The sequence below is a fragment of the Vanacampus margaritifer genome, chromosome 20, assembly GCF_051991255.1.
Source record: "Vanacampus margaritifer isolate UIUO_Vmar chromosome 20, RoL_Vmar_1.0, whole genome shotgun sequence".
Classification (NCBI taxonomy): Eukaryota; Metazoa; Chordata; class Actinopteri; order Syngnathiformes; family Syngnathidae; genus Vanacampus; species Vanacampus margaritifer.
The window spans coordinates 18,070,397-18,097,347 of record NC_135451.1 but is presented as its reverse complement, the minus strand read 5'-3'; the positions used below and the strand labels follow the sequence as shown (position 1 = coordinate 18,097,347).

The following is a 26,951-nucleotide window of genomic DNA, read 5'->3' as shown; positions in this document are numbered from 1 at the left end:
TAATTGTCGGCGGTTAAAAAAAAGCGAATTTCCATATTTATTCCCAAAATTGAAATGCCCAAAATAAACGCCATTTGGTCACTTTGAATATGTTGTGCCGATCGCTAGCTTTTGTAAGCAGCCGAAGCTGCCGTCCAGATGTCGCCATGGCAACTGGCTGCGCAGCCTTTCACGGGGAAGTGAAGATGATTACGAGCGGATGAATGAGCTCATCAATATTCTCCCGTCTTCATATTAAATTTGCAAGCAAATCTCGAATTCCGTCATGTAATCGTGAGCTGCGCAAACAAAGCACTTTTTTCTCTTTGCATTCATTTCAACCTGGGTTTGTTTTTGTGTGTCGCAGCAGCTTATTGATTAGTGGCCGTTTATTGCACACACGCGCACACACACACAGCATCGTGTCACTCTTCGGGATGCCAGCAGTTGCCATGGCAACTCATTGTGTCGTCTCTCTTGTCGGGGTCATCCTGCATGTGATTGTGTGTTTGAGTGGCGGGCGGGGGTGCGCCGACCGTTAACGAGCTGTATCCGTGGTAACCCTGCCAGCGCTAATTAGATAAACAATCCGTAAGCTCGCGTGCAAAAGTGAATGTGTGTAAATAAGATGCTCAGCAAGCAAATGTTGCTGTCCCCCCCCCGACCACTAATCATCGCAATGCGTGAAGCCGCAGCGGCTGTCAAAGGCGCAGACGCAAAAGAAAACAAGAAGGATAATATTGAAAAATATTTGTGCCATGATTGTAATATTTGCAGCTGCTGACGTGGGAATAAGAACAGATGTGCACATTTTGCTGACGATTGACGACTTTTCTGGCGTCAAACGACGTTGCGGCGCTTCATGTCGATCAAATTCATACATTGTGTTGGTTGTTTGAATATTTTCAAAGGGGGCGTGAGTAGTGACGTGCTTTTGAATTTTGCTGACATTTTCATGACGTGAAGCGTTTTAGACGTCTACGTTTCAGACCACAACGTTCGTTTGCATCCATACGATCACATATGTTGCAAATCTGGGCCACAACATGTGGCCGGCATGTTGGGAGCTGTTTGCAGATGGATCATGTCATCAATTATACACGAGCGGGAAAAAACGTACTGATGAGGACGGCAGCAGCGATGATGGAGGTTTTGTAACGTGAGTTCCACTCAAGCGGGGGGGGGGGGGGGGGGGCTTACACTCGATTCCCTGAAGTGCGCTAATTAGTACTTTGCTTTTCAGAAAATCCCCCGAGGCTTCGACGTCTCGGTGCTCTTTCATTTCCTCTCCTGTGCTCGCCCACTCATCAGCACCCCGCCCTCACCCATTCGGCGCCATTGAATATCGTAAACAAACGCGGGGGATGCCCACTTTGCGACCAACTGGCTTTTTATTAGGAGTGTTGTTATCTTCATATTTTAAATCCAAAGAAACATGTTAATTGCACGAGCCAAATGTACATTCTTGGCCCGATTATCAAAGTCAGCAAAAATACACGCGTGCAAATGTGAGTATTTTCAATCCATTTTTGTAACAATCAGGTCCAATTTGAGCATATTTCTGATCAAAACTTTATTCTGAGATGTCTCCAGAGCGCGGAGTATCAGGACAGATTTGGCATGTTTTTATTTTGAAAGAATATGTACAGTTTGTGATATTTCAATGCAGTGAGAAACTCCCGGTGTGCCTGAATTGCTTGTTTGTGTTTGCGCGTTTCATTTGAAATGACAACTGAAACGTCTCCTGTAGACAGTGACGCAATGTTTGCTTTTTTTTTCTCACATTTTATTCAATTATTTTATTTTATTCCCTTTCACGTGTTATTGCCTCGCTTCCGTTGTCCAATCAGAAGCTCTTATTTTGACATCGTTCCCCCTCCCACTGTAATGTGGGGATGGTGCTTGTACGCGCACGCGCACGCACACGCGGAGCCTCCTAAACGGCAGCGCGGCGCTGGGCTGGGTTGAGCTGAGCGTTCGGGGGTGCAGGTTCCAGAGCTCGCTCTCAGCGGAGGGAGAAGATCTGCCGGAAGACGAAGCGGGGATGCCGGCTGCAGCATCAGGTAGGCAGACCGAAGGAAAGGGGCAGGGGGGGGCGGGGCATCTGAATGGCGACGTGACTCATTTGTCAACATCTGTGTTGCTCGCTCCTTCTCCAAGAGACTTGTTGGCGGATGAGAGGAGGACAATAGACGGAGCTGAGACGCCCACCCGCCTTCCCGCCTTCCCGCCTTCCCGCCTTCCCGCACCCCCTCCCCTCATCGTAGATGCAGAGAAGCGGGGCGGATGCGCCCGGGGGCCCCTGATGCAGCTGGGCACCGCCTCGGGGCTTTCCGCCGGCTGGGAGAGGCTGGAGCGGCCGCCGGAGGCTCCCGGTTTGGGCCCGCGCGCCGCCATGCTGCGGCAGGCGCTGCACGCCGGCCTGAGCGCCGGCTTCCGCGCGCTGGGCCGCTTGGTGGCCGGCCAGCCGGTGCTGTTGGCCTCGGCGCCGGCGCTGCTGGCCGTGCTGCTGGGCGCCAGCTTCAGCCGCTACCGCGTGGAGGAGGACGTGCGCGGCCTGCTGGCGCCCAAGCACAGCCTGGCCAAGATGGAGGGCAACCTGGTGGGCAGCCTCTTCCCCATCAACCACTCCAAGCACGCCCTCTACTCGGACCTGCAGACGCCCGGACGCTACGGCCGCGTCATCGTCGTGGCGCGGCGCGGGAGCCTGCTGGAGCCGCCCAATCTGGATGCCGTGCTCAAGGTTAGTGGATGAGCCACCTGTTGGACGCCGCCGTGTCGCTATCAATCCTCTATTGGGTTTGTTTCTGAGGAAAAATGTTCAAACCAGGGGGGAAATTTTTGAAAAAATCCAGTTTTCTGCCCAAAATGTTCTCGATCAATAATGGAAAGACACACACACATTTTAATGAGATTTTGTTGGCCAATAACGTTGTATTTAATTGAAATGTTAGCAAGTTGATTTGTCGTTTGACTGTCAGTCACTAACATTTTTCACAAAGTGCGACCCTCGACGAGCACAAATCCCAAGAACATATTTTCACGTTTTTTACGTGTTTTTTAATGCAGCCTTTGACCTGAAGAGGTCAGTTAAAGCAGTGGTAGTCATTATAAAAAACGGCCAATAGGTGGCAGCAGAGTGTAAGAGATCAACCAGGGCCACGTTGCAACAAGCTCTTTTTGTCAGTGTTTTGACCAGGAATGTGAATATTGATGAAACTTAGCTATATTCTAATGCTAATTGCTGCAAAACAAAAAACGATAGAAACATACTTTTTTTTCCTGATGAAAGAAGAGACTCGAATCTTTCTTTTGGTAGCTTCCATGTTTGATAGCAATAGAACACAATATTTCGTGGGTCTTGCGAAATCAGTCCAAATCCAGTCAAACAGGCTGGAGCGAAGGGGGTTGCTTCCGTGAAAATGGCTGCCGTTCACTAAGTTAACCGAGTTCCTCGGCACCAAGACGCCACCCGATGGCCAAGCGCTCATTTTGACTGCTTGAAATGCAAAAAGTCAAAGCGTCACGCGACAGTATCAACATTTGTTCTTGTCGTTCTTCTTCTCCTCCAAACGTCTGTCATGTCTTCCTCGTCAGCTGCACCGGCTCATCTACCAGATGCAAGTGACCATGCCGGCGAGCGGCCCCAACAGCTTCAACTACTCCTTCTCGCACCTGTGCCTGCCTGACGACAAGAACGCGTGCATGGTGGACGACGTCATCCGCGCCATGGAGGAGATCCGCTCGGCGCGGGCCGCCAACCGCTCGGCGCCGGCGCTGCGCTACCCCATCACGCGGCTGGCGGACGGCCGGCGGGCCTACATCGGCCACCAGCTGGGCGGCGTGCAAATGGCGGCCCCCGAAGGCGCGGTGCGCTCGGCCCGGGCGCTGCAGCTGACCTACTACCTGCAAGCGCGCGGCGGGCTGATGGAGGGCGTGGCCGGCCAGTGGGAGGCGGCCTTCTGCGGCGAGCTGCGGCGGTTTGCGGCGCTCCACCCCCAGCTGGGCCTGTACCCGGCCACGTCCTCGTCCCTCAGGAGCGACTTCCAGCTGTCCTCTGTGCTGGCGCGGCGCCCCCTGTTGGCCAGCCTGGCGCTGTGCGGCACGCTGGCCGTGCTGTGCTGCTCCATGCGCGACTGCGTGCGCTCCAAGCCGTGGCTGGGCATGCTGGCCTTGCTGACCGTCGCGCTGGCGGGACTGACGGCCGCCGGAATTCTCAACCTCAGCGGCTGCACCTACAACTCCACCTACCTGGGCATCCCTTTCGTCATGCTGGGTAAGTTCAATCGTTGATTGGCTAATGCTCACGTGTGTGTGTGTACGCGACCTTAACACTGTTTACATATTTTCTTCCTGTAAAATACTGTCCAGTGGTATTTTCCTTCTGACAAAAGTAGACAGGCAACGCTCACAGGCATACCTTCTTTGTCCTCTGCGAAGAACGACTAATATGAGTGCCGATTCCCGACATCTCCATGTGCAGTATGTCTGCCCCCTGGTGGCCAAGGCACGCATACCTAAAGGAGAAGCACAGTGAAATCGAAGACAAAAAAGTGTCAAAAACATATTTATTTATTTATTTTTGTCATAAAAAAAAAAAACGATGTCATAAATGTGTTCTTATAGTACAATACTAAAGCGTAAACGCATTAAAGTATTTGTTGTTGTTTTGGGGAGGCTGTAAACGATTTTCTAAAATGATGTAAAATGATGTGAACGTTTTTGGGACAAATATATAAAACTTTAGTGTTATGCATAAAGTGGCCTTTTCAACAAGGTGCGAAAAAGGCTTGAGAATTCACCTCCATAGTCTTTTCAATTCAACTGATTTGTGGTTCCCCGACCGCCCGGCGCCAAAACTGCCTCCGAATGGACCATTTGATTCGGACCCCTGGCCAACGTCGGACTTGGAAAGGGGAAAAAATGTCCGCGGCGACGCTTCGCCATGCGCAGTCCTGAAGTGATTTGATTGCTCTTAGCAACGCTTCATTGATTTGCTGTAAAGTTGATTGCTTGGTTTTTTTTTGTCTTTGCGCTCGCGGCCAAATGTCAAGTTGCTGACCACCCAAAAACAAAACATGGCCTCCACGCTGCAGGAAAGCAAAGAACAGGAACAAAAATATGCCGCCGGGGGGAGGGACGTTCCTCTTGATTTCGTTTGACGTGTTGACTTGATCTCATGCTTTCCTCCAGCGAGATGTTGGCAGGTCGTGACCTTGACTTGACTAGAAAAAGGAAGCAAATGAAGGTTAAAAAATCTTCCTGGGCAACAACAAACCTTCTCCTTCTCAAGTCAACCGAGATTCAAACCAGGATATCCTGACTGTGAGGCGGCCGTGCAAACCGCCACCGCGCCGTGCTGCAACACGAACACAAAAATCTCCACATCTTGCCTACTTTTTCCCGCCTGGTGGGCGGGATGCGACCTGCGAGTGCATTTCAGGCTTTTTATGTCACGCCTGCAAACTCCTCCATAATGCGCAGGAGGGATTTCCTAAAATAGCTTCCCAAAGACGGGAAGAGAAGTCGTGTGGCGGCGGAGAAAAAAAGCGTCATTTGATGGCAAAATGCGACGGCGCCCGAAAGAAATCAAATCAAAGCAACTTGTTTGAGTCGTCGTCGTCGTCGTCGTCGTCGGTGTGAAGCGCGTCGTCCCGTTGAGGTCGCTCAAATGAGCTGTGAGGAGGTTAACGTGTGTGCCGCGCCTGAGTCACCGTTGCCGCGGCAACCAGAGAAGAAACCGCAAACCGCCAGATGGAACTTGCGCTGCAAATTGATCCTTCAGCATGTTGATTATTATTTTGAGGTCTGCAGTTGCACGACGTCATCAGGCCAAAATATTAGAAACCGTCAACAGTCAATCACCAGGATGTCATAGACTGCAAGTCATTAAAAAAAAAAAAAAGAAGACATTTCTGCCCTCCCAGGTCATGAACTCCTTGGCAAAATGGTCAAATAAAATTAAAAAATTTAAGTAAAAAATGATATTTTAAAATGTTGGCCATTAACATTAAACAACGTCTGAGTCAAAACTACAGCCATAGAATAAAAAAGGGGAGGAGTGACCGTCTGCTTGTTTATTTGTGCTATACTGCCCCCAAGTGGTGAAGGCGCACAAAATCAAATGAATGAAAGCAAAACATTGACATTTCATTTCAAGTGAATTGAGTTCCACTGTGTGGCATTCGAAAATTCTGAAAAATGTTGCCTTTTTATTTCTTCCATTTGATTCTACCTTTAAAAAGAAAAGACGCTTGCTTGATTGCTTTTCCAGGCCACGGCCTCTTCGGCTCCTTCGAGATGCTGTCGTCGTGGCGACGCACGCGCGAGGACCAGCACGTGAAGGAGCGCGTGGCGAGCGTCTTCGAGGACGTGATGCCGCGCTTCTCGGGCTCCACCGCGCTGCACCTGCTGACGTTGGGCCTGGCCGCCTCGCCGCTCACCAACATGGAGGCGGTGCGCCTCTTCTGCCGCACCGCCGCGCTGGCCGTGGCCGTCAGCTACGCCTACATGCTCTCCTTCTACAGCTCCTGCCTGGTGCTCACCGGCTACCTGGAGACCGGCTACAGGCACGGCTGCTTTTGCCGGCGAGTGCCCAAGCAGGACCGGCTGGACTCCAAGCCGGCCTGGTACCGATGCCTGATGTATACCCGCTACCAGGACGAAGCGCAGACCGGCGGCGGGACGCCGCACGGCCACGGGCTCGGGCTCGGGCTCGGGCTCGGGCACGCCCCCCACCCGGCCGACGCGGCGCACGCGCGCGCTTGCGTCCGCCCTCGCGCGGCCGACGGCCACCTGGCGAGCGCGCCCGCCCGCCCTCACGACTCGGACGCTCGTCCTCAGGACTCGCACCTCCTGCTGGGGTGCGTGAGGCGTTGCTATGGCGACTGGATCACCAACACTTACGTCAAGCCTTTTGTCGTGCTGCTCTACCTGGTCTACGTCTCCTTTGCGCTCATGGGATTCCTGCAGGTCAGGCGCTCATTTGACATATCTGTACATATAGAAACCAGTGATGGGAAAATGAAGCTTCACGAAGCACTTGTGATATTTTTTTTACACTTGGAGATGTATGGAGGATCAAAACGGCCCAAATTAAAAAGAAAGAAAAAAAGAAAGAAAGAAATGAGTAAAAGTGAAAATTAAAACAGATTAAAAAATAATAATAATAATAATAAATTATATATATATATATATATATAAATAAAAGAAAAAATAAGTCCAAAAATAAAAATCAATATAACAATAAAATATCAAACAATAAATAAATCTGCTCTCACATTTATTTATTTATTTCATGCTTCACGCGCTCTGTCAGGTTGAAATGTTATTCAAATGAGGGGGCGGTCCTAAGCGTGTCTTGGGTTGGACTCCGCCGTTGCCGAAACTGCCTTTCAATTGTCGAGTGAGCGGGTTCGGCGAACAAGGAAGTCTCACCAGCAACGGACGACAATCTTGTCCACTGTCACCACAACTTGTGACTTGAGTTGCTCGACAATATTTATTTATATTTTTGGAATCTCGTTTTTTATTTTTACTTTTATTTGCTAGTTTTGGTTCTCCGTATAGATGAAGCTCTTGCACCGTGGAAATGTAATCCATTTCCACGGTGCCATCTGCAGTCATCAAAACATATCACACATGCTTCGTTTATCACAAATCGAAACATCTCGTCAAGCGGAGTAAGCAAGTTTGCCCTCTTGTTTGTTTTTGTGATGTCGTGTGCCGCGCAGGTGTCCCAGGGCTCGGACCCCAGCGCCCTGGTGGCCATGGACACGGCCACGGTGTCGTACGCCCGCGCCCAGCAGCGCTACTTCAGCTCCTACTCGCCGGTCATCGGCTTCTACATCTACGAGAGCGCCCCCTACTGGAACGCCACGGTGCAGCGCGACCTGCTGGAGTACGCCAAAGGCTTCCAGCGCATCAGCTGGCTGGAGGCCTACCTGGCCTACCTGGCGGAGCGCAACCAGTCCGGCGGCGGCTCTCGCCACAACTTCACCCACGCCCTCCGCCACGGCTTCCTGCGCCAGCCGCAGTTCGCCCACTTCGCCGACGACATCATCTTCGCCGAGCGGGGCGCCGGCGAGGAGCCCGACGTGGCGGCGTCGCGCATCTTCCTGGTGGCCAAGACCACGGAGAACAAGCGGCAGGAGATGTCGGTGCTGCTGGACACGCTGCGGCGCCTGTCGCTCACCTCCCGCGTGCGCTTCCTCATCTTCAACCCCTCCTTCGTCTACCTGGACCGCTACGCCGCCGCCGTCAGCTCGCCGCTGCGCCACTCGCTCCTGGCCGTCCTCTTCCTGCTGGGCCTGTCGTCGCTGGCCGTGGTGGAGCCGCTGGTGTCGGTGTGGCTGGGGCTGACCCTGCTGTCGGTGCAGTTTGGCGTCCTGGGCTTCATGACGCTGTGGGGCGTGGAGCTGGACTGCGTGTCGGTCTTGTGCCTGATCCTGGCCTTGGGGCACGCCGCCGACTGCAGCGGGCCGCTCCTGTGCGGCTTTGCGGCCGGCCGGGGCGACAGCAGGACCCGCTGGGTGCGGGTGGCCCTGGAGAGGCACGGCGTGCCCTCGCTGCAGGCCTTCCTCTGCTACGGCGCCGCCCTGGCGCCCGTGGGCTCGGTGCGCTCCAACCTGACGGGCACGCTCTTCCGCTGCCTGGCGCTGACGGCCGGATGCTCCGCCCTGCACGCGCTGGCCTTCCTGCCGGCCCTGCTCACCTTCCTGCCGCCCTCCAAGAGCCGCGCCCGCCGGAGCCCCGCCGGCGACGCCCCCCGGCAGGAAGTGGAATGCGTGGAGATGAACGACGGCGCTCGGGTGGTGGACCAAATCACCACCGTCTGACCGCGCCGGGATGGAAAGATCCTCGTGCCGGGCTGTCCGGTTGCCATGGGGACGGCCGCCGTGTGGGAACGGGAGACGAGCGTGCGGAGGGAAAAACCCCGGTTGAGAAGGTTCAGCAAATGCACATTTTACCGCAGCAAAGGAGGCGAGGAGCTGATGTGGCGTTTCCATGGCAACGGGCCGCTGGCGCCGCAGCCAAAACCAACCAAAGAGCCGCCGAGCGCAGGCTTTGAGGCGCAGTGGAGCTGATGTCATCATTCGGCTGCTGCCGGCTGTTTACTTTTATGGCCTTCAACAAAACACAAAAGTTTTGGGACGCACCTCATAATCAATCAATCACTTATGGGAGCCCTTGCTCTTAATTGATCATCTTATCAACAATTTTTTTGCTTCCACGTTATGGTTAGCATGTCCCACGGAACTCCATCATGAGTATGATTTGAAACAAACTCCTCTTAATTACTTTTAGGTGGCACAACCCTCCATCTTGTCGAAAATCTTTGTGGACGATCTGCAAAACCAGCAAATCAACTTTTCACTTCCCACACGTGTCCCAATACTTTTGTCCGTTTGGTGTCCTTCATCAGTGGCAAGCCGAGGCGGCAATCGTCTTTGTCTGTATTTCTAAACAAAAGCGGAACAAATAAAGTCACAATCATTGAAACGTGCTCGGCTTCTTGCTTCTGTCGACGTTCGTCCGTAATCGGCGCAAAAGTCTGCTTACTCGTTTGAAATGGAAATTTCCACAAATGCAAAGATGACAAAATAACGAACATGGGAACATTTTGTAAAGATGTCTTCTTACGACATATTTCTTCTGTATTGCTTGTAAATGTGGATCTGCTCAGTGTAAGGACAGAACTGTTCTTGCGTGAGACGGGGCTCAGGCCCGCCCCGGAAAATCCAACACGTGTTGTTGGATCGCATTGTCGAACTTGTGTAATGATCTGATTTTGTTTGCTTTCCTCCTCAGTGGAATTGAACAAAGGCCGCCTGATATCTGAGCCTTTCTGCTCTTCGCTGCCTCCTGGTGTTCACTTGGCGCACTGCAGAAAGTCTGCGGGACATTTCAGGATGTTTTCGTCTGTTTCACTTTACAGGCTTGAGACATTCCTCAAATACGCAGCCACACCTGTGTGTGCGTGTGCGTATGTGTGTGTGTGTGTGCGTGTGTGTGTGTGTGTGTTTATGGAGCATTTTTTTCTAACCAAAATCCAATCCACAATTTGGCCTAAAGCGCAACGTTGCTCTTTTGTCAACAATTTTATACAGTAGTAACGTTTCACATTCTTTGTTGCACTTTGGCACGCATGCACACGCACGCGTACGTGCGCGCAGTCAGACGGATCAAATAAAGGCTAATACTCTGTCCAGGATCCGTCTGGACCCGCATCCTGCAGCAGCAGCAGCTGTTGCCCTCAGAGGTCAAACTGTGTGTGGGTGGACCGAAGGCTGGAAAGAGAGACGGACTGAAGGACAGATTGACGGACAATGGATGGATGAATGTAAGGACCGCGTATGGACCATTAGGGGGTTCGAGTAAGGAAATGATGGATAAATGAGCTGATAGATCAATGATTGGACAGACGCGTGTTAGACCATCACTCAGACGGAGGGCGAGATGATGGATGGATGAAAGATGAAAGACAGAAGGAGGACAAAAGTGAAGGTGGACCGTCAAGGACCAGTTGACGGATGGAGCAGATGGTGGAGCGATCGGATGATGGATTCGATGCTGGGATGGAAGGATACGCTGTAAAAAAAAAAAACACAACTCTTGTTTTTGGAGAGCTAAAAACAGTATTTTAAGTTTATAATGGATGAACTTTAACCTAACGGATGATAATCGTTGGATTGTTTTCCAAATAGATGACGATGGTCACGCGAAAGGCTGAGAGAAGATTTGGACGGACGGACAGAAGGACGGATGACACATCCTGGTGAAGGGATGAGCCATGACGGGTCCGGTGGACGGATGAACAGACAGACAGACAGACAGACAGACAGACATCCTCAGCCCTCCTCCGTGTGGGCGTGTCCTCGCCGAGTCTGTCATTTCCCGAGCACACAAACTCACCGCTGCAGAGTGAGGAAGACGCACACTTGTTGCAATTGAAGAGCGCAACTCACAGCAACCACAGAAGAAGAAGAAGAAGAAGCGCGATGCATCGTGAGACGCTTGCACGATGAGGACAATCTTCCCACCTAGGACGGATGCAAAATGGACACAAAGGGCACACAAAGCGTCAGGTAAAGCTTTTTCATTTTCCTTTTTTTAACATTTGTGTCCTGTTCATTTTCTCCCACAATTTGAGTGTGACCTGAAATAACCTCCAAGATGAACATCCAAAAGAGGTCAATGAATCGATCCCCGCGGACGGCAAACATGGCGTGCGGCGTTGCAAATATGAGCCCATGAGAGTTTGACATGTGATATGCAGACATGCCGAGCGACTGCGTCGGGACAAAGAGGCCGCAAACAAAAGCCTGCCAGTCGTCAAGGTGTGAATGTGCTCGGGTGCGACCCTGCCCTCGGGCCTCCAAAAGCGGTGAAGACGTTTCACTTCAGCAAACAGAGTCGAGTGAACTTGAGGGAAGTCCACAAGAAGGGAAGTCCAAATTGACAAATGTATTGGAACGCGCGGTTGGCGTGCAGAGGTCATGTGACGCCCAGCGGCCAACCGCTTGATTGTTGATTGGCTGGATGATCTTGAGGAAGTTGGACGAAAAACCAACTCGGTTCCAGTTCCTCTTCCTCCGTACGGTTCTTGCTTTGTGGCAACACAAACGGGGATTTCCCCCAAAACGGTCGCCACATCGTTTGAAGATGAACAATCGAGAAGGAATTGATGAGGAGCGTCCCGTGACTTTTGCCCGCATGTGTTTTCAGGAGGAGGCGTGGTCAGCGCGCGTCCCTGTTGCTGCAAGTCCTTCAGCTTTGCTTTTTGGGAGCCGCTCCAGTCGCAGGTACAAAACGCAGGTTCCGTTCCCACCTCATGTGCTTTCAGTTCTGTGGCGGCTTGGATTTAGTTCCTCGCCGGTTTACTTCCTGACAAGCGTCAACGTTTTGCGACTTTGAACGGCTTCTTCTCCAAGTGGTCGAAACTTGAAGAAAAACTCAAATGTCGCCACAATGAAATTCTCAAATCAAGGCAAAAGACGTTTGCTCTTCTTCGTGCCGGCAAGTTTTTTGTGTAAGAGCATTTTTTTTTTTAACTTCTTTGCTTGGCTTTTGGGCTTCAAAGAACAAAAGCCGTCCTCCATTATTGGCTTGAAAAAGTCGCCATCGTGCTCAGGACTTTGGTCCAGAACACGACTGGATGGATCGCGCTGCCTGCGGCTGCAAACCAAAATCCCTCTCGTCCGTTCCAGCTGTCGGTTTCTTCCTGGGGGACACCAAGGCGGTCCTGAGCGGCTGCCGGGACCACTGGAGCCTGCAGGAAAGCGCGTCCGTGCCCTCGCTGCCGCAGATGAGCGTGTGCCTGGACGTGCGGGTGCTCGGACCCGGAGCCTGGGTGGCCTTCTCCTACAGCTCGCTGCACGCGCCCCGGCCCGAACTGGGCCTGGAGGGGAACGAGGGGGCGGTGTACGGCTGGCTGCTGGGGGTCCGGCACCGCTTCCCCGTCAGCCTCTCCTTGGCTCGGTGGCACCGGGTGTGCTTGAGGAGGGACGTCCCCGGGAACTCTTTCAGCCTGGAGGTAATTGCGGGGTTCCGCTGTTGAAATGCGACGAGGGCGGCTGATGCGGCGAGCGTCGTTTGCGTTTCAGCTGAACGGACGTCTGGTGGCCGAGCGGACGGTGATCGCCGAGGCCGTCCCCCCCTCGGGGTCCCTGTGGCTGGGCTGCGGTCCGCGGCAGTGGCCGCGCGGCGCCGAGCCGGGCCAGGTGGAGGTTTACATGTTCCGCATGTGGGCCGACCTGGCCCGCCGCGGCCCCTGCGAGGACGGCACCGTCATCGGCTGGAACGCCGGCTTCTGGGGCGTGACCAGTCCGCGGGCCCGGCAGAGCGACCGCAACCTCCAGTGTGGTCAGTATCGCTCGTCTTCTTACCGTCAGTCGATGCCGGTGTCGGTGCTGACGTATTAACAAGAACATTTGTTGTTTTTAGCACAAACGGGATCTGGATCAGGACCGTCTTTCTCGCCTCCACCTGGTGAGCAATTAAAATGTAATGAACTTTTTCTATGACCAGCAGAAACCCTAAACTCTTTATAATCCTAACTTTAAGGTCTAACCCTAATCCTAAACGCATAAACCTTATCCTGAACATCAAATCCTAAACCTAACCTTGAAGCCCCGCCCCTTCCTCAAACACGGCCTTCTAACGCTAAAACCGACCAACGTCACCGACCTCAAATCCTGATTTGAAAACCTACGCTTTATAATGAACTCTGTTCTGTTCAATCCTAATCCTAAACCATTTAGTTAAATACTAAACCCAACTATCTTCTCCCCTTCCCAAAACTCTACTTTATCCGTTAAACCTAATCCCGAGGTGTGTAAAACCCAAGATTTGCATTTCAATGTAACCCCTTAACCTCATACTAAAGCCTAAACCTCAAACCGGTCGTCTCATCCGAACCGCTGACCTTGAGGCCAAAACTTTCAACTAACCCTTTGACCTCACCTTGCCCGCCCGTGCCTGGTCCTCATCTTCACCTTGGTTTTATATGAACCCTTTGACCCCACCATAAGAATGAACCGTGAATCCTAATCCGAAAGCCATAATCCCGGTCCTAGCCGCTAACGCTAACCCCCCAATCTGCTAACCTGGCTCACATCTGCATTGCACGCAAGAAAGGCCACAGTTGCTTCAACACGACAGCACGTCTGTTCAAAGTGTGAATTTTGTTAACCATTTGAAGTAATAATTGTGAGTCATGTTTGCGTTCAGTTTCGACATCTCCAGTCAGCCGCCGTCAAAGCGAGTCGTCAGTCACAGTGCCACCTGGTGGCCACAAGGACAAAACTCCACCCAGTGCGGCAAATCCATCGGCGACGACGCTTCCTGGTGTCCAATCGGGAAGCGACGGGATGACGCCATTGGACATCACTGGCTCCTCCATCTTTACCAGCAGCAAAGTCTCATCTCCGCCCACAAGTTTAGCCCCGCCCTCTGACTACAGCCCAGCCAATGGCATCTCAAGTAGCTCCCAGACACTTCACGGAAGCTCACACAAATCAAACCGCACGATTGACTCGTTGCCTCCACCTGCTAACAATGCACTTGAGATCAATGTAACGACAGTGAGTGCAATCGCAGCCCTCATCAAAGACACCCCACAGTCCGGCCGTACGACGCCATCCACAACATCTGACCACAATGTAGCAACACGCTACAAAGGATGGACACGTCTTCCAAATGACAACAGAAGTCACACATTACTGCCATCTGCTAACGACACACTTGGCTACAATGTAACGACAGTGAGTGCAATCGCAGCCCTCATCAAAGACACCCCACAGTCCGGCCGTATTACGCCATCCACAACATCTGACTACAATGTAGCAACACGCAACGCTTTAGCGCAACTTCCAAATGACACGAGGGCGTCCAACGTAAGCAACGACTTTGTACTGCCACCTGCGGACAACACACTTGAGTACAATGTAACGACAGTAAGTACAATCACAGCCCTCATCAAAGACACGTCAAAATACAACCGAACGACACCTTCCTCAACATCAGTCGATGATGTAATTACACACAAATCCCAAACAAATGTCCCAACAGTCTACGATGTCGCAGCAGCTGACACGTCGACACCCGCCGGCACGTCAGGCCTCAACGTGACTACGGAAAGCAGCGTAACGTCCACAATCAAAGACACGTCGCTCGACAACCTCACTACGTTACTTGACAACGTAACGACACACAAAATATTTACAAATGACGTCGTCCCAGCAGCCGACACAACAGCGACTGCCCTAACAGACCTCCGTGGAACTACAGTAAGCTTGAAAGTTCCTCGAACCCAAGACAACCGAACGACGCCGTCCCCCCAATCGGTCCACAATGTCACGACACACTACAAAGCATCTGCGCCCGGTGCCGATCGCACAGCAGACAACAACCAAACCACAGCCGACAAGCTGGTAGACCTCCGCGACGGGACTCCTCCCACAAAGCTGACAACCGCCGGCGACGCGCAACTGGACAACGTAACCGGCAAACATTACGACGCTGCTGCCTACAATCACACAAAGCGCCACCGAACGTCGACGGACGTCACCAGCATGAGCTACAAAAACAAACATCCCACTTCTTACCGTCCCACAACGTCCCACAACGTGACGCCGCCGACCGACCGCACTGATGGCACAACAAGCAACAATCGCCAGGACACGCCCACAGAATCCACACGCAATGACGCCCGAGTGGGTTCGAGTACAACAGTTGGAGCTTCCCGCTTTGCTCGGACCTCGACCACGATGAGCGCAACCACAACCCAGACGCTTCAAGGGAACCAAACCGGTCCCGAGTCGTCCTCACCTGGTAAGAAGCACAACATGTTGAGCTCGGATGGCAAGAGTTCAACTTCAAAGTTTCTCTTTCTAATTTGCCGCCAAAACGGCCCTCAAGGTTTCGTCCCAATGACGTCCACGTTGTCTTCGGACACAAAGAAGAACCTGGAGGAGCAAGCGGACAGACTTCTGGAAAAAACTCAAGATGGATCTCGGCTCAACTCCTCACAGGTGAAATTCAAATCCAATCAGATCAAAGCACAACTTGGACTTTCTTGATCTTGAATGTGGACGAGTTCGGTGGACTGCAAGATTTTGTCTGCTTTTGTCTTTTGTCTTTTGTGTTGTCGCAGGTGTCCAAGTTGCTGTCCGAGCTGGAGAAGCTCGTGGACGCGCCCACCGTGTCGCAAGCGTTGGCCAAGAAAGCCGTCGGCGTTGTCAGCAACCTGATGGCGGGCCACCCGCTCGCCCTCGCCGCGTCCTGCAACAGGTACACGTCCACTTCCGTCCGTCCGCCTGAAGATCCTGGTCCAATTCCTCTTCAGGATGGTCCGAGTGGTGGAGGACTTGGGCCTGAAGGTGCTTGTGAGCGAGCAACCTGCGGTGCTCTCGTCCGCGTCGCTGGTTGTGGCCGTCCGCAAAGTGGACGGCAGCGACTTTCCCGAGATGTCCGTCAACGTCTTCAACACGGAACACGTTCAGGTAGCGAAGCTGGCAGCTTTTTTCGGACCGAACGCAACCAAAACCCTCCTTGCTTTTCTTCTTGGTGCAGATGAGCGACGGCGGCGGCGGCGGCCGGTCCGGGAAGCGGGACGCCAACATGGCTTCTGTCTACCTGCCGTCTTCCATCACGGAGGCCTTGAGTGCTGAGCAGCGCCAGCAAGTCCGCAGGGTCCAGTTCGCATTCTACACGAAAGCCGTCTTCTTCCAGGTCTTTTCCCGCCTCGCAATCTTTCCTTCATTCGCCGCCACCGACGTTTGCGTTCTCCCGCCGCGCTCACGTCCACTCGTTTGCGCAACGTTGGTGCTTGACGTTCACCTTTTGTGAGTTTCATCTGTTACGTTTGTTCCAGGACCGCACGTTGAGCAATCTGACGCTGGTGAGTCCGGTGTTGGCGTCCAGCGTTAGCAACACGTCGCTAAGCAACCTGACCCACGGCATTCGCTTCACCATTCAAAATGGCCGACGTGTCCACGTGAGTGAGCATCAGCTGGACCACCAAACGCCTCCAACGTCAACTGTTGTGCTCATTTTTTCAAATCAATCCTGGCAGGCGACCCGCGCCGCCGTTTGTGCTTTTTGGGACTTTGCCAAGAACGGTGAGCTCAAAGACACGGATTGGATGCTAGCTAGCGCACTTTTGAATATTATGGTATGGATTCCTTTTCAGGCGGTGCAGGCGGTTGGAGCTCGGCCGGCTGCTCCGTGGTGACGGCCACGTCGTGGGGCACCACGTGCACCTGCAACCACCTCACTTCCTTCGCTATTCTGCTGGTCGGTTTCCCTCGTTTTGGTTTTGACAGCGGCTAATTCATTTTTGGATCGATATTGCATTTGTGTGATCAAATGAATGTCTGCGCGTGAGTCTTTGTCTTGTATCCCAGCGGCACGCCGACACATCGTCTCGTTGCCATGGAGACGGCCTCGGCGTGGGGGAGACGAGGGTGGGATTTGCCGTCTCAACATCCGTTGGATAGAAAATCTGATAAAACGAAACAATTTCAGTTCGTCTCGAGCCTTTGGCTGCGATCAATTCTTAGAGACGAGCTGTGAACTTCCCCGTGCTGGCATCCGATGTCAAGTGTCTCGCATTGGACACATGATTGAGTTCTGGGTGTCGATCACCCGCCACAAACCGTCACTCATCAAGCTGCCGGCGTTTTCTGAATTGAGCGGCAAAATCTGCCAGCCGAGAACGGCAGGAAATCCGTTTTTGGAAACCATGTATGCGACTCCAAAGTGGACCCAGCCGTGGAGGTTCCATCTGGACTAGCGGGTTCCGCTTTTGCCGCTTGACTGCTTGTGTGTGTGTGTTGTGCGCCCTACAACAGGATCTGTCCCGAGGCGGGATAAACGACCCCCGGCAGGCCCAAATTCTCACCTTCATCACTTATATTGGCTGCGGCCTTTCAGCCTTTTTTCTGGCCGCCACCTTGCTGACGTACCTTTCGTTTGGGTACGACTCCGACACGAGGCCTTGGTCCTGTTTTGTTGTTGTTGTTCTGAAAGTCCGGCTTGCCGTGCGCAGGAAGTTGCTGCGCGACATTCCGGCCAAGATCCTGGTGCAGCTGTGCTTGTCGCTGCTGCTCCTCAACCTGGTGTACCTGCTGGACGGCTGGCTGGCGCGGAACCCGGCCCGCGGCCTGTGCGTCGCCACCGCCTTCTTCCTGCACTACTTCCTGCTGACTTCCTTCACGTGGGCGGGGCTGGAGGCCCTGCACATGTACCTGAGCATCGTGCGGGTCTTCACGCCGTACCTCAGCAGATACATGCTCAAGTTTGCGCTCATCGGCTGGGGTCGGCAGCACAAACGCGTTCGGTCGTCGCCGTTGGGGAGACGAAAAGACGCTTTTCAGATGGCTTGTTTGCTTTCCCCGTTGTCGGCAGGCCTTCCGGCTGCGGTGGTGCTTGCGGTGATCTCGGCCGACAAAGACAATTACGGCCTGGTGGCGTACGGACGCGATGGCGCCTCCGGCGACTTGTAAGTGACCTCCAGGTGACAAGATTGTGGGTTTTGTGTGGCGGTCAATTACGGCTAAAAAAATCCTCTTTGGAAACATTTCCGATTGCAATTACTTGAAATTCAATTACGAGTTCAATGATTACACAACAACAACAACAATTGGCATCATCATAAACAAAATAAAAGATTATAAACACTTATTTGGAGTTGTTTAAATGTATATATTTGCATCTATTTTTCTTTGAAATGAACTCATTGAATCAATCTTGTTTGGTCCAAAAGAAACATAATTATAGAAATGTCTTTGTCTTCATAAAAACGTTTTCATTGTTGATGAATCGATGAATATGAACGAATGCGACTCTCTTATTCTTCATGTTGTCGTCGCCGCCGTTCAGCTGCTGGCTGCGCAGCGACGCGGCCTTCTACGGCGGCGTCGTGGCCTACTTCCTGCTGGCGTTCGTGTGGTGCCTGCTGGTGCTGGCCGTGGTTCTGGCGCAGCTGGCGCGCATCAAGAAGCAGAACCCGCACAACCAGTCGCCCCAGCGCGGCCTGGCGGCCGACCTGCGCAGCGTGGCCGGCCTGGTGGCGCTGCTGGGCCTGGCCTGGGGTTTCGCGCTCTTTGCCTGGGGGCCGCTCCGCTTGCCCTTTGTTTACCTCTTCACGCTTTTTAACTCCCTGCAAGGTCAGCGCAAAAATTCGCACCTTTTTCGTACACTCAATGAGCATCAGAATACCTCCAATTTCTATCGACACGCTAAGAAACTTTAGAGGACAACAAAGACAACAGTAGGACCAGAAACTTGATTGTAATGTACAAAAGTCCAAACTGATTTCACACAAGTGAACCGTGGTAGCAAAGGCTAAAACTTATGATAATAAGGTGGTTTCAAAATAAAGTTTTGGCACAGAGATGACGCAAGGTGGCGGCAAAGCACTACTTTTATTGCTTATGTTTGTAAACAAAACAGCCAATAATAAAAATAATAAAAAAATGAAATCAAACCAATCGTAGAAAACAAGTCAAAATAAAGCTAACAAAAGTGAGCAATTTTCTGCTATCAAAACAAGTTTCCGTAAATGCGAAATTTTTATTTGTGGTTGTGTTGTCATCCATGGAGTTTGAAAAGTAATATTTGGACAAAATAAGGAAGTACAAATGTGTGTGGTAAAATGTAAAAATGAATGTACTTATACTTAGTACAGTATCCAAGTATTTGTACTCAGTTACTTGACGCTTCAAGCCCCTCAATCCCTCGTGCAGGTTTTTTTGTCTTTGTGTTCCACTGTGCGTGCAAGGAGAACGTGCGCCGGCAGTGGAGGACGTTCCTGTGTTGCGGACGGCTGCGATTGGCTGAAAACTCAGGTGACGTTTAGCAACAAACAAAACAAAATGGAGTCAGGAAAGTAACACAGGGTATTTTTGCAGACTGGAGTCGGACGGCCGCCCGGCACAAGCGCAACTTTTCCGTCAGCACGTCGGGCGTCTCCGCTCGCCGGTTGGCCTCTCGGAGCTCCTCGCTCGTCAGCAGCAACAGTGCGAGTACGTATGCGCGCTACTCGACATTCCACGTTCCGGAAATGGAAATGCCAAATGGGGACTCATTTGGTCTCAATGAAGCTCCTCAAAGCACTTCCTTGTTACCAAAAGGAAGGCAAAGCAGGACTTTCCTCTTAAGTTCACTTCAATGTAGCTTTTCGGCACAAAGATGCCACAAAAAGGGCAGCAAAACGCTACGTTTGTCTAAATGGTGCTCCTCAACTCACTTCAACATTTGGACTTGGTGCCAAGTTGCCTTGAGATGGCGGCAAAGCATAACTTTTGTCTAAATGAAGGTGCTTAACTCAAGTTTCTTGGTACCAAGACGGCAACAATGCACACTCGACCTCAACTCACTTCAACTTTGTTCCTTGTTACCGAAATGCCACAAGATGGTGGCAAAGCACTACTTTTATTGCTTGGCCTGAGCTCCAAAAACCAGGACGTGTTTTCCATCCAATAACAGAAGATGGCTTCCTCACTCAAATGTGTGAATAAGCAAATATTCTGACCCAACTTTTCATGTTATGCCCCCCCCCCCCTCCCCCTGCAGGTTCAGTGTTTGCAGACAGCGGCATGTCTGAGGGTTCGAGCAGCGACGTGGTCCTCAACGAGCTCCACAGACAGACTGCTGTCGGATTTTAACAAAGTCCACTTCAATCACAACCCGTTTAGTTGTCAGTATTTCTTTTCTACTCTGGCAACATTGAACGTCTTCTCTGCTGCAATTCCACACACAACCACTAGAGAGCAGTGCAAGACTGCTCATCCATTTGAAAGCGAGTGACGATTTCGTCCTTCAAAGCATCCCCAGCATGAGGCAGTGAACATTAAAGACGTGCTGACATTCAAGTTTACAATACAAGTTTTCTTTTTTCTACACTTTTACTAGCTAAAGTCCAACGTGAAAAGAGTGAAGGATTGCAGACGATCACGTCAGCATTTGATGCGGTTCATATGAAAGGTCGCGGGTGGGTCAGAACAGGAGCTGTTGCCATGGTGACGGTGACAACAGTCACATAGCAAACTTGTGAGACGCGACCTCTCAGAAGGTTCATTTGTCCATCTTGGTTGGTGATTCATTGGAGGACTTCCAAGGTTCGGCTCGTTAACGGTGACAACACAGAAAACAAGAATCTTCTCACCAACCCGTCAATGGTGGTTTTGTTTCGAGTATCCATTAGTAAAGGAAGCATGTTTATATTGTTTATATTCCCCCACCCGCCGCCATTTCCCCCCCAATTACTTGGGACGCATGTTGGCAGTTGTCCATCCCTACACTAGAGGGCGCCATACTTGCCCTCGACCCATGAGCGGAGCGAATTTCCAAATCTTTTGAATCATTTTGAGCAATACAGGAAGCGCCACTGCATCCTTATTATTCTTTGTTTCAGCTGCAGTCGTGGTGGAGGGAAGCCACTCTTTCTTCTTCTCATCTTGTGTGCATTCGCGGCGAGAAAGAGACACTGGATTTGAAATTGAGGCCTGTGAGGACGCATCGATGAGCTGTGAACACACAGCAGGCTTTTTTTTTCAAGTCCAACCAGACCAAATTGGACGTCCTCGTGCTGGGCTTTTTTGGACGGACCGGACGCGTACGTCCTGTCCTTGAGGACGGACCCGTGCGGGAAAATCAGCACTCGCGGCACAGAAATAGTCTGAGACGTTATTGACGTTCCCGCTCGGATGAAGGCGAAGCTCTCCATGGGAGGAGCAGACCATGCGGCAACCGGTCCAGGTTGAGGTCACGCGGGGGTCGGACATGCAAAATGCATGCAAAATCTCAGGTCCAGCTGAAAACGATTCCACTTGCACATCAGCAAACATTTGTGCAAAAAAAAAAAAAGTGCATCCAAATGACGCATTTGATGTCTTGAACAGTCAATTTGCATTTTGCAACAAAAGGCACAAAGAATTGAAAAGATATTCGTCACATTTCTCACTTCAGTTTGTTCAACTCGGACGGGGAAAAGGCTTTATTACATTCCTCAATTTCGGAGCATTTCACGTCAAAATTCCAAAAATGAAGAGATATTTTTCCACACCTTTTGCATTCTCGCACATTTCCTGCCCAATTCAAACAATTGCAACGACACTCGCGTCATCGCATTCACCAAAATGTCAAATGAAAACACATTTGACATATTTATCTGATATTTCTTTTTCTTCAAACCACCGCAACTTCCAAAATTTTGATTATTCGGGATATCTAGAGCACAAACTATTTTGCATATTACAATAATTATATGCTGAAAATTCCACACTTAATTTTTTTTTACATTTGAAATATTCCCTTCCTGCTTACACATTTGTTGTTCTGTCTTTGCAAAGTTTTCCTTATTCAGGAAATCTTGGGAACCCTTTTTAACATTACCCCCCCCCCCCCCCATTTTTCACAATACGGGGGTAAAAGAGGTTTCACACAGCTGACATCCCACCGCGACCCCCTGAAGCTGATAAAAGCGCTTCAGGTGATGAAGGTGACAGCAGCACATTGGCGGTAGCGGTTAGCACATGTGGCTCGCAGTCAGGAGATCCGGGTTCTCTGGAGAGGCTCCGCTTACTAATGATGCGTCAAGAAAATAGCGGCGATGGCGAGTTGCCTTGGCGGAGAATAAAACATCTCCCGATCTCCATTTGTTTGACTCCGCCTCCCGTTGGAGTGTTTGGTAAAAGCCATTCAAGTGAACGCAGGGTGATCCACAGGGGACCCTTCGCGGTCCACTCGCAGAAGGGGTCCAGTGCTTCCAATTCATCGGGGACTCATTAACCCGGCACTTGAGTGGATGCGGGTCCGAGGACGCCGTCCTCGCTCCAAGGCCGCCGCCGACTGGACAGAACGAGCGGCGACGAGGGATTGCATTACCGGCAGCTGCATGGTGGCCATTTTTCTTTTTCTTTTTTAAAAGTAGCAAAAATATACTCAAATAAATGACTATAAATGGACATCTTTTCAAATGTATTCATCCATTGTTGTCACGGTTCCGCGTGGGTTGGAGGACGCAAATGCAGGGAGGCAGCAGAACCACGGCAAAGGTTCAACCCGAGTACTCAACACTATTTATGAACAAAAACACTAACGGGGGAACTGCAGGCGAAAACTCTAAATACAAAGAAAAAAAAAGTTCTGGAAAACAGCCAAACTCAAATGAACAATAAAACAGAAAAGTGGCGCCAGCGACCCAAAAAGAGTCAACCAAAGCAGGAAACCAAGTAGAAGACAACTGACGAGACGACGAGAGACACCTGGACGAGGGACAACAATTGGCTGAGGGACATGATTGGATGACGCAAGAGATTAGAAGAGGATGTCGGGCACAAACGAAACACGAGCAAGAAAGACAAAACTGCAAATCATAACAATTACAACATGAAATAATTCATCTCACGCGATCATTCGTTACAACAGACGCTTAAAAAAAAAAAAAAATTGAATGTGTGACTGCAGTCACGTTGGCTCCATCAATCTTCCACTTGACATCTTTTTTTTTTCCTCCATGAGAGCGTCACTTCATTTGCATGTCATTACACGCAAGTGCAAATTGGAGCGCTTACTTCGAACGCGGCCGCTCGTGCGATCGCGCACGTTTGGGTCGCAGCACAAATCGGACGCAAGTGAGAAAATGTGATTTCCTGCTACCGACTATTTTGCTCGCACAATCAAGATACTTTGATTTTTCACACTCTTGAACTTGAGGAGGAAGTAAAACAACGAGCAATAAACGTATAGAAGCTCAAGTTCTAATCTGTTATTCCGAGTCTGTCCGTAGGTCTCGTACCAAAAGCCAAACTTCTGTTTTTCGTGGAACATGTTGTTCGTATACGTTTTTTAATCATCATCAACTTTTTTCATCAAAGCCTTCAACGCTGCTTTGTTGCTATCTAACGTTGCTTTCATTTTTGTTCCAGAGTTTGCCTGCTGGCCCGCCGACTTCCTCGGAAGCTCCCGCCGCGCGTCGTCCACTAGAGGGGACGGCGCTCCACTCGGGTGAGTTGCCAACAAAAACAATGCGGATGAAAGCTGGAACGCGTCCTGGCAAGAACAAATATATCGTTTGTTACTCAGGAAATCGACTTTGTCTTTTGGCTTGGATGTTTTGTTGGATTTATTACAGACGTGGTTCTGTTGCTCGGAAAGGAAATGGGATTTATCATGAAAAAGTCACCTAGTTTGTATTGTTGTTGCTTGTCTGTCTAGCTTGAAATTTGGTAGCATTTGGGAAAATGTGGATGCGAGTTTGTCGTTGAAGGATATTCGCAAATTGGCAGACAATTTGTGAATCCCACCAAAATGGCCGACTTCTTGTCAGGGACTTTTCGGACATGACTTCTTTGCGTGTCTACGCATGTCGGAGATGCTGACCAAATCCCATGTTGCCGAGTCCAACATTTTCCAAATGTTTTTGAAGGACTTGGAAAAAATGAGCCTTAAATGCTCGCTTCATGCCAAAATGGCCGACTTCTATTGGTTGTGATTTACAATCGGATTGGTTGCTTTGTGTCATGTGGATGTGAATGCGGGATTTCTCAGCATGTGGCGCTGACGAGCGGCAGCGGGAAAAGATCTGTCACCGCCAGCCAAAAGCACTTCCCTGCACGACAACAGGAAACGCCCCCCCCCCCCAAAAAAAAATCCATGCTTATCTGCTTTGGCGCTCTAAGGTTTCACGTCTTGCCGGCAATTTGGCAAAGAGGAGGTTTGACGTGAGCCGGACGCCGCTCGCGTGGTCACTGAACGAGCAGAAAATGAACGAGCCGCTTCCAATGGCCGCGGCTCAAAGCGGGTCGGACTTTTTGTTCTGTTTGAAGGCATTTTGGCTGCGAGCGGGAAAGGACGAAAGCTCCAAAGAGACGCTGCGAGTGCCCCCCCCCCCCCCCCCCCCCACTGTGAGCTTTCACTTGAGCTCCAGCTGTCAATCATCCAGCCGCGTACTCGTTGGAAAATTCAGCCCCTGAAGGTGAAGGTCCCAAATCAACTCGGCAAAGATGACATTTGGGAGACTTTATGATGAAAAGACCTTCGCAAAAGTCTCCGTGCACAAAAAGCCCCCAAAAAGTCTGCTATTTAGGTCTGAAGTGGCTATTGGGGGCTCATTTTGCTCATTTCCGCCACAAGACTTTTTGGCTTGAGAACATTTGGTGTCATTCATGAGTAGACCCACAAAAAAAAAAAAAACACAGAAGTTGACATTTTGCCCAATTTCTAGAAATCCTTCAAAGGAATTCTCCAATCTGCTGAAGACGCGTCGCTTCCATCGACTCACCTCATTTTGGAACATGAATTTTGGTCGGCTTATCTACTATGACTGGACCCGCAAAAAAAAGTCTCAAGAAGCCACGCCCAGAAAGACTTTGGAGGTTTTGGTGTGAGACGGCCGTTGTAGGTTTGTTTTGGTCCTTTGAAAGACAAACCTGTCGCAGCCCCAGGACAACTTGTCACGTTTTTCTTTTTTTTTTCTGGACACTTTGTCACTTAGCAACATGACGTTTGTGAGGCACGTCTATCGTGAGTAGAGTCACAAAAAAAAAAAAGTCTCAAGAAGAAAAAAGGACGCGGGAGGGAGGCTGTCATTTTGGAGTGAATGAGCATTTTCTGGGTCAGCCATTTTGCTTTCAGTGGCAACTTTAGGCTCATTTTAAGGATTGGAAGCAAATCTACGAGACAGACGTGGAGAATTTGCGAGTTCCTGCAAGTGTGTGGGCGGAGCATCGCAGCAAAGTTTGACCAGCCTCAGAAAACAGCAGATTGGAATGAAGAGATTTGATCTCATCAAAGTAAGATTTCACTCTGAGGAAGAAGAGCAAGCGGTCAAAAGTCTGGTCCTGAATGTGACGGAAAGCGTTTGTCTGCGTCTCGCCGCCGTTCAGACGCGTCTCAATATAGCAGCAAAATGACTCAGCGCTGCTGCAGTCGCAGCCTGAGGAGAATAAAAGAGAACGGCTGGGATGAAAATGGCAGCCCAAAATATCTTCTTCTTCTCTGCTGCGGCCTTTGACCTGCCAGACATTTGCACTTCAATGGGATCTGCTTCCAACACACCTTGATTCTGGCGAGGGGAGCTTTTGCCATTTTGAAGATTGCAAAATCTTCAAATGGACGGAATTCTTCATCATCTGCTGCAACTTTTAAGAACGAAAGCGTGAGAACATTCGCACAAGTCTGCGAAGGCTGTCGATCCAAATTCCAAAACGGGTTCATATTTAATCAAAGCAGAGATTTCAACGAGAACCTCTTGAAGTTTAAGCCCATTGAAAAGCTCTTTCCCCTTTTTCTTGTCTTAACGTCTTCACAAGCTGCTTTCTTCTGCACTTCTGGAAGCCGTCGAGTTAAAAGTCTCGCGTTTCCCAGCAAGACGATCAAAAGACGTCCCGTCGGTCGCTTTTGGACCGGTCTCGCGGACCCGCCCCACATTGTGTGTTGTGGCAATAGAAGCAACAAACCGCAAATGTTTGTTTCGATCTTTTTCTGTTCTTTGCTAATTAATTGGCCAAATGTTACAAAGAAGAATCTTTTTGTGAAATGTCAAGCGGAACAGTGACTTCACCCCAACTATTGTTTGCTTTGGCGACTTCCATCCCTCACTCAGAAGAGGCTCCTTGACCCGATCCTGATGAAGTCCGCCTCACAATGTTTCCCGCTCTTCTTTTCTTTTTTTCTTTTTTTACATTTCTTCCCAAAAGACTGCAAGAAAAGCGCGTCACGGTGCCATCGCTAATCAGCACAAGTGCGGCCGCCACAAAGTACGCGTTTGCAAATGAAGGCAAAATAAACACAGATGCTAACGGCGCCGTTGGGCTTGTGTTCTGGCACCGCCTCTTAATTGGCAAACGGAGGCCTTTCCTTGCTGATTATCATGAAAGACGACACCAAAGCCCAGACGGACTCGTTAGGCGGACGCATGATTAGATGAGTGGACTAATTACAAGTGGCTTCTTCTTCTTCTTCTTCTTCTTCTTCTTCTTCTTCTTCTTCTTCTTCTTCTTCTTGATGATGATGATGACGTCATCTCGCTGGGTCACTGCCAGCTGAGTACCGAGTCGAGCTTCTACTTGACTTGGACCTTTGCTCCTTTCCGGGTCTGGAAAAGTCTCGGAAAGACACTCTCGGTGCTCGTGCTTTTGTTTTCAGTCCCAAAGTCTTGAAAGCCTTCCAAGTGTCGAAGTTGGCGACGCGTGCAGATGCTGATCATCACGTTGTTTTAGTCCTGTTGGAGAAAAGATGCTTTTGTTTTGTCCGCTTTGTTGAAGGCATCCGGTCCCATCAATATATTCTATTTGATAATTGTCTCTGGGCTGCCAGAACTGCGTGCGAACTACCCCCCCCCCCCCCCTCGCCGCCTCCTTCTCCTTCTTTTTGCTGTCTTTTTAGCGTGCTGCCTGTGAAGCACAAACGCGAGTCGTCTTGCTGGTGGGGGGCGAATGGGGGGGGGGGGATGAGGAAGGCCA

The 26,951-nt window shown here is 50.7% G+C and overlaps 2 protein-coding genes across 5 annotated transcripts; both read left to right on the top strand.

The window, feature by feature from the left end:
• Nucleotides 1-224: 224 nt before the first annotated feature.
• Nucleotides 225-9,484, top strand: ptchd1 (patched domain containing 1). The gene is made up of 6 exons (XM_077553924.1): nt 225-1,138; nt 1,223-2,042; nt 2,140-2,722; nt 3,577-4,255; nt 6,254-6,951; nt 7,713-9,484. The coding sequence occupies exons 3-6, from the start codon at nt 2,285-2,287 to the stop codon at nt 8,814-8,816; spliced, it is 2,919 nt and encodes a 972-aa protein (XP_077410050.1). The 5' UTR covers nt 225-1,138; nt 1,223-2,042; nt 2,140-2,284; the 3' UTR covers nt 8,817-9,484.
• A 574-nt stretch (nt 9,485-10,058) lies between these two features.
• adgrg2a (adhesion G protein-coupled receptor G2a) lies at nt 10,059-20,357 on the top strand. 4 transcript variants are annotated; one of them, XM_077554957.1, is made up of 20 exons: nt 10,059-10,321; nt 10,403-11,066; nt 11,707-11,783; nt 12,189-12,514; nt 12,585-12,843; nt 12,925-12,969; nt 13,711-15,312; nt 15,400-15,512; nt 15,635-15,771; nt 15,827-15,983; nt 16,054-16,212; nt 16,355-16,477; nt 16,556-16,601; nt 16,673-16,776; nt 17,334-17,458; nt 17,531-17,983; nt 18,364-18,650; nt 19,230-19,331; nt 19,395-19,508; nt 20,059-20,357. In XM_077554957.1, exons 2-20 carry the CDS (start codon nt 11,038-11,040, stop codon nt 20,148-20,150), a joined length of 4,350 nt encoding a protein of 1,449 aa, XP_077411083.1. In that variant the 5' UTR covers nt 10,059-10,321; nt 10,403-11,037; the 3' UTR covers nt 20,151-20,357. The 4 variants fall into 4 exon arrangements, with proteins under 4 accessions (XP_077411083.1, XP_077411085.1, XP_077411082.1 ...); XM_077554959.1 differs by having other exon boundaries at nt 10,059-11,066; nt 17,531-17,799; nt 17,890-17,983; XM_077554956.1 differs by having other exon boundaries at nt 10,059-11,066.
• Nucleotides 20,358-26,951: the final 6,594 nt, after the last annotated feature.

Excerpts from the sequence above, each read along its gene's own strand:
- adgrg2a (XM_077554957.1), top strand. The coding sequence starts at position 11,038 with ATGGACACAAAGGGCACACAAAGCGTCAG. Across the intron at positions 12,515-12,584 it reads GGAACTCTTTCAGCCTGGAG|CTGAACGGACGTCTGGTGGC; the intron begins GTAATTGCGGGG and ends TTTGCGTTTCAG. Across the intron at positions 17,984-18,363 it reads GATGGCGCCTCCGGCGACTT|CTGCTGGCTGCGCAGCGACG; the intron begins GTAAGTGACCTC and ends GCCGCCGTTCAG.
- ptchd1 (XM_077553924.1), top strand. The coding sequence starts at position 2,285 with ATGCAGCTGGGCACCGCCTCGGGGCTTTCCGCCGGCTGGGAGAGGCTG. Across the intron at positions 2,723-3,576 it reads ATCTGGATGCCGTGCTCAAG|CTGCACCGGCTCATCTACCA; the intron begins GTTAGTGGATGA and ends CTTCCTCGTCAG. Across the intron at positions 6,952-7,712 it reads CGCTCATGGGATTCCTGCAG|GTGTCCCAGGGCTCGGACCC; the intron begins GTCAGGCGCTCA and ends TGTGCCGCGCAG.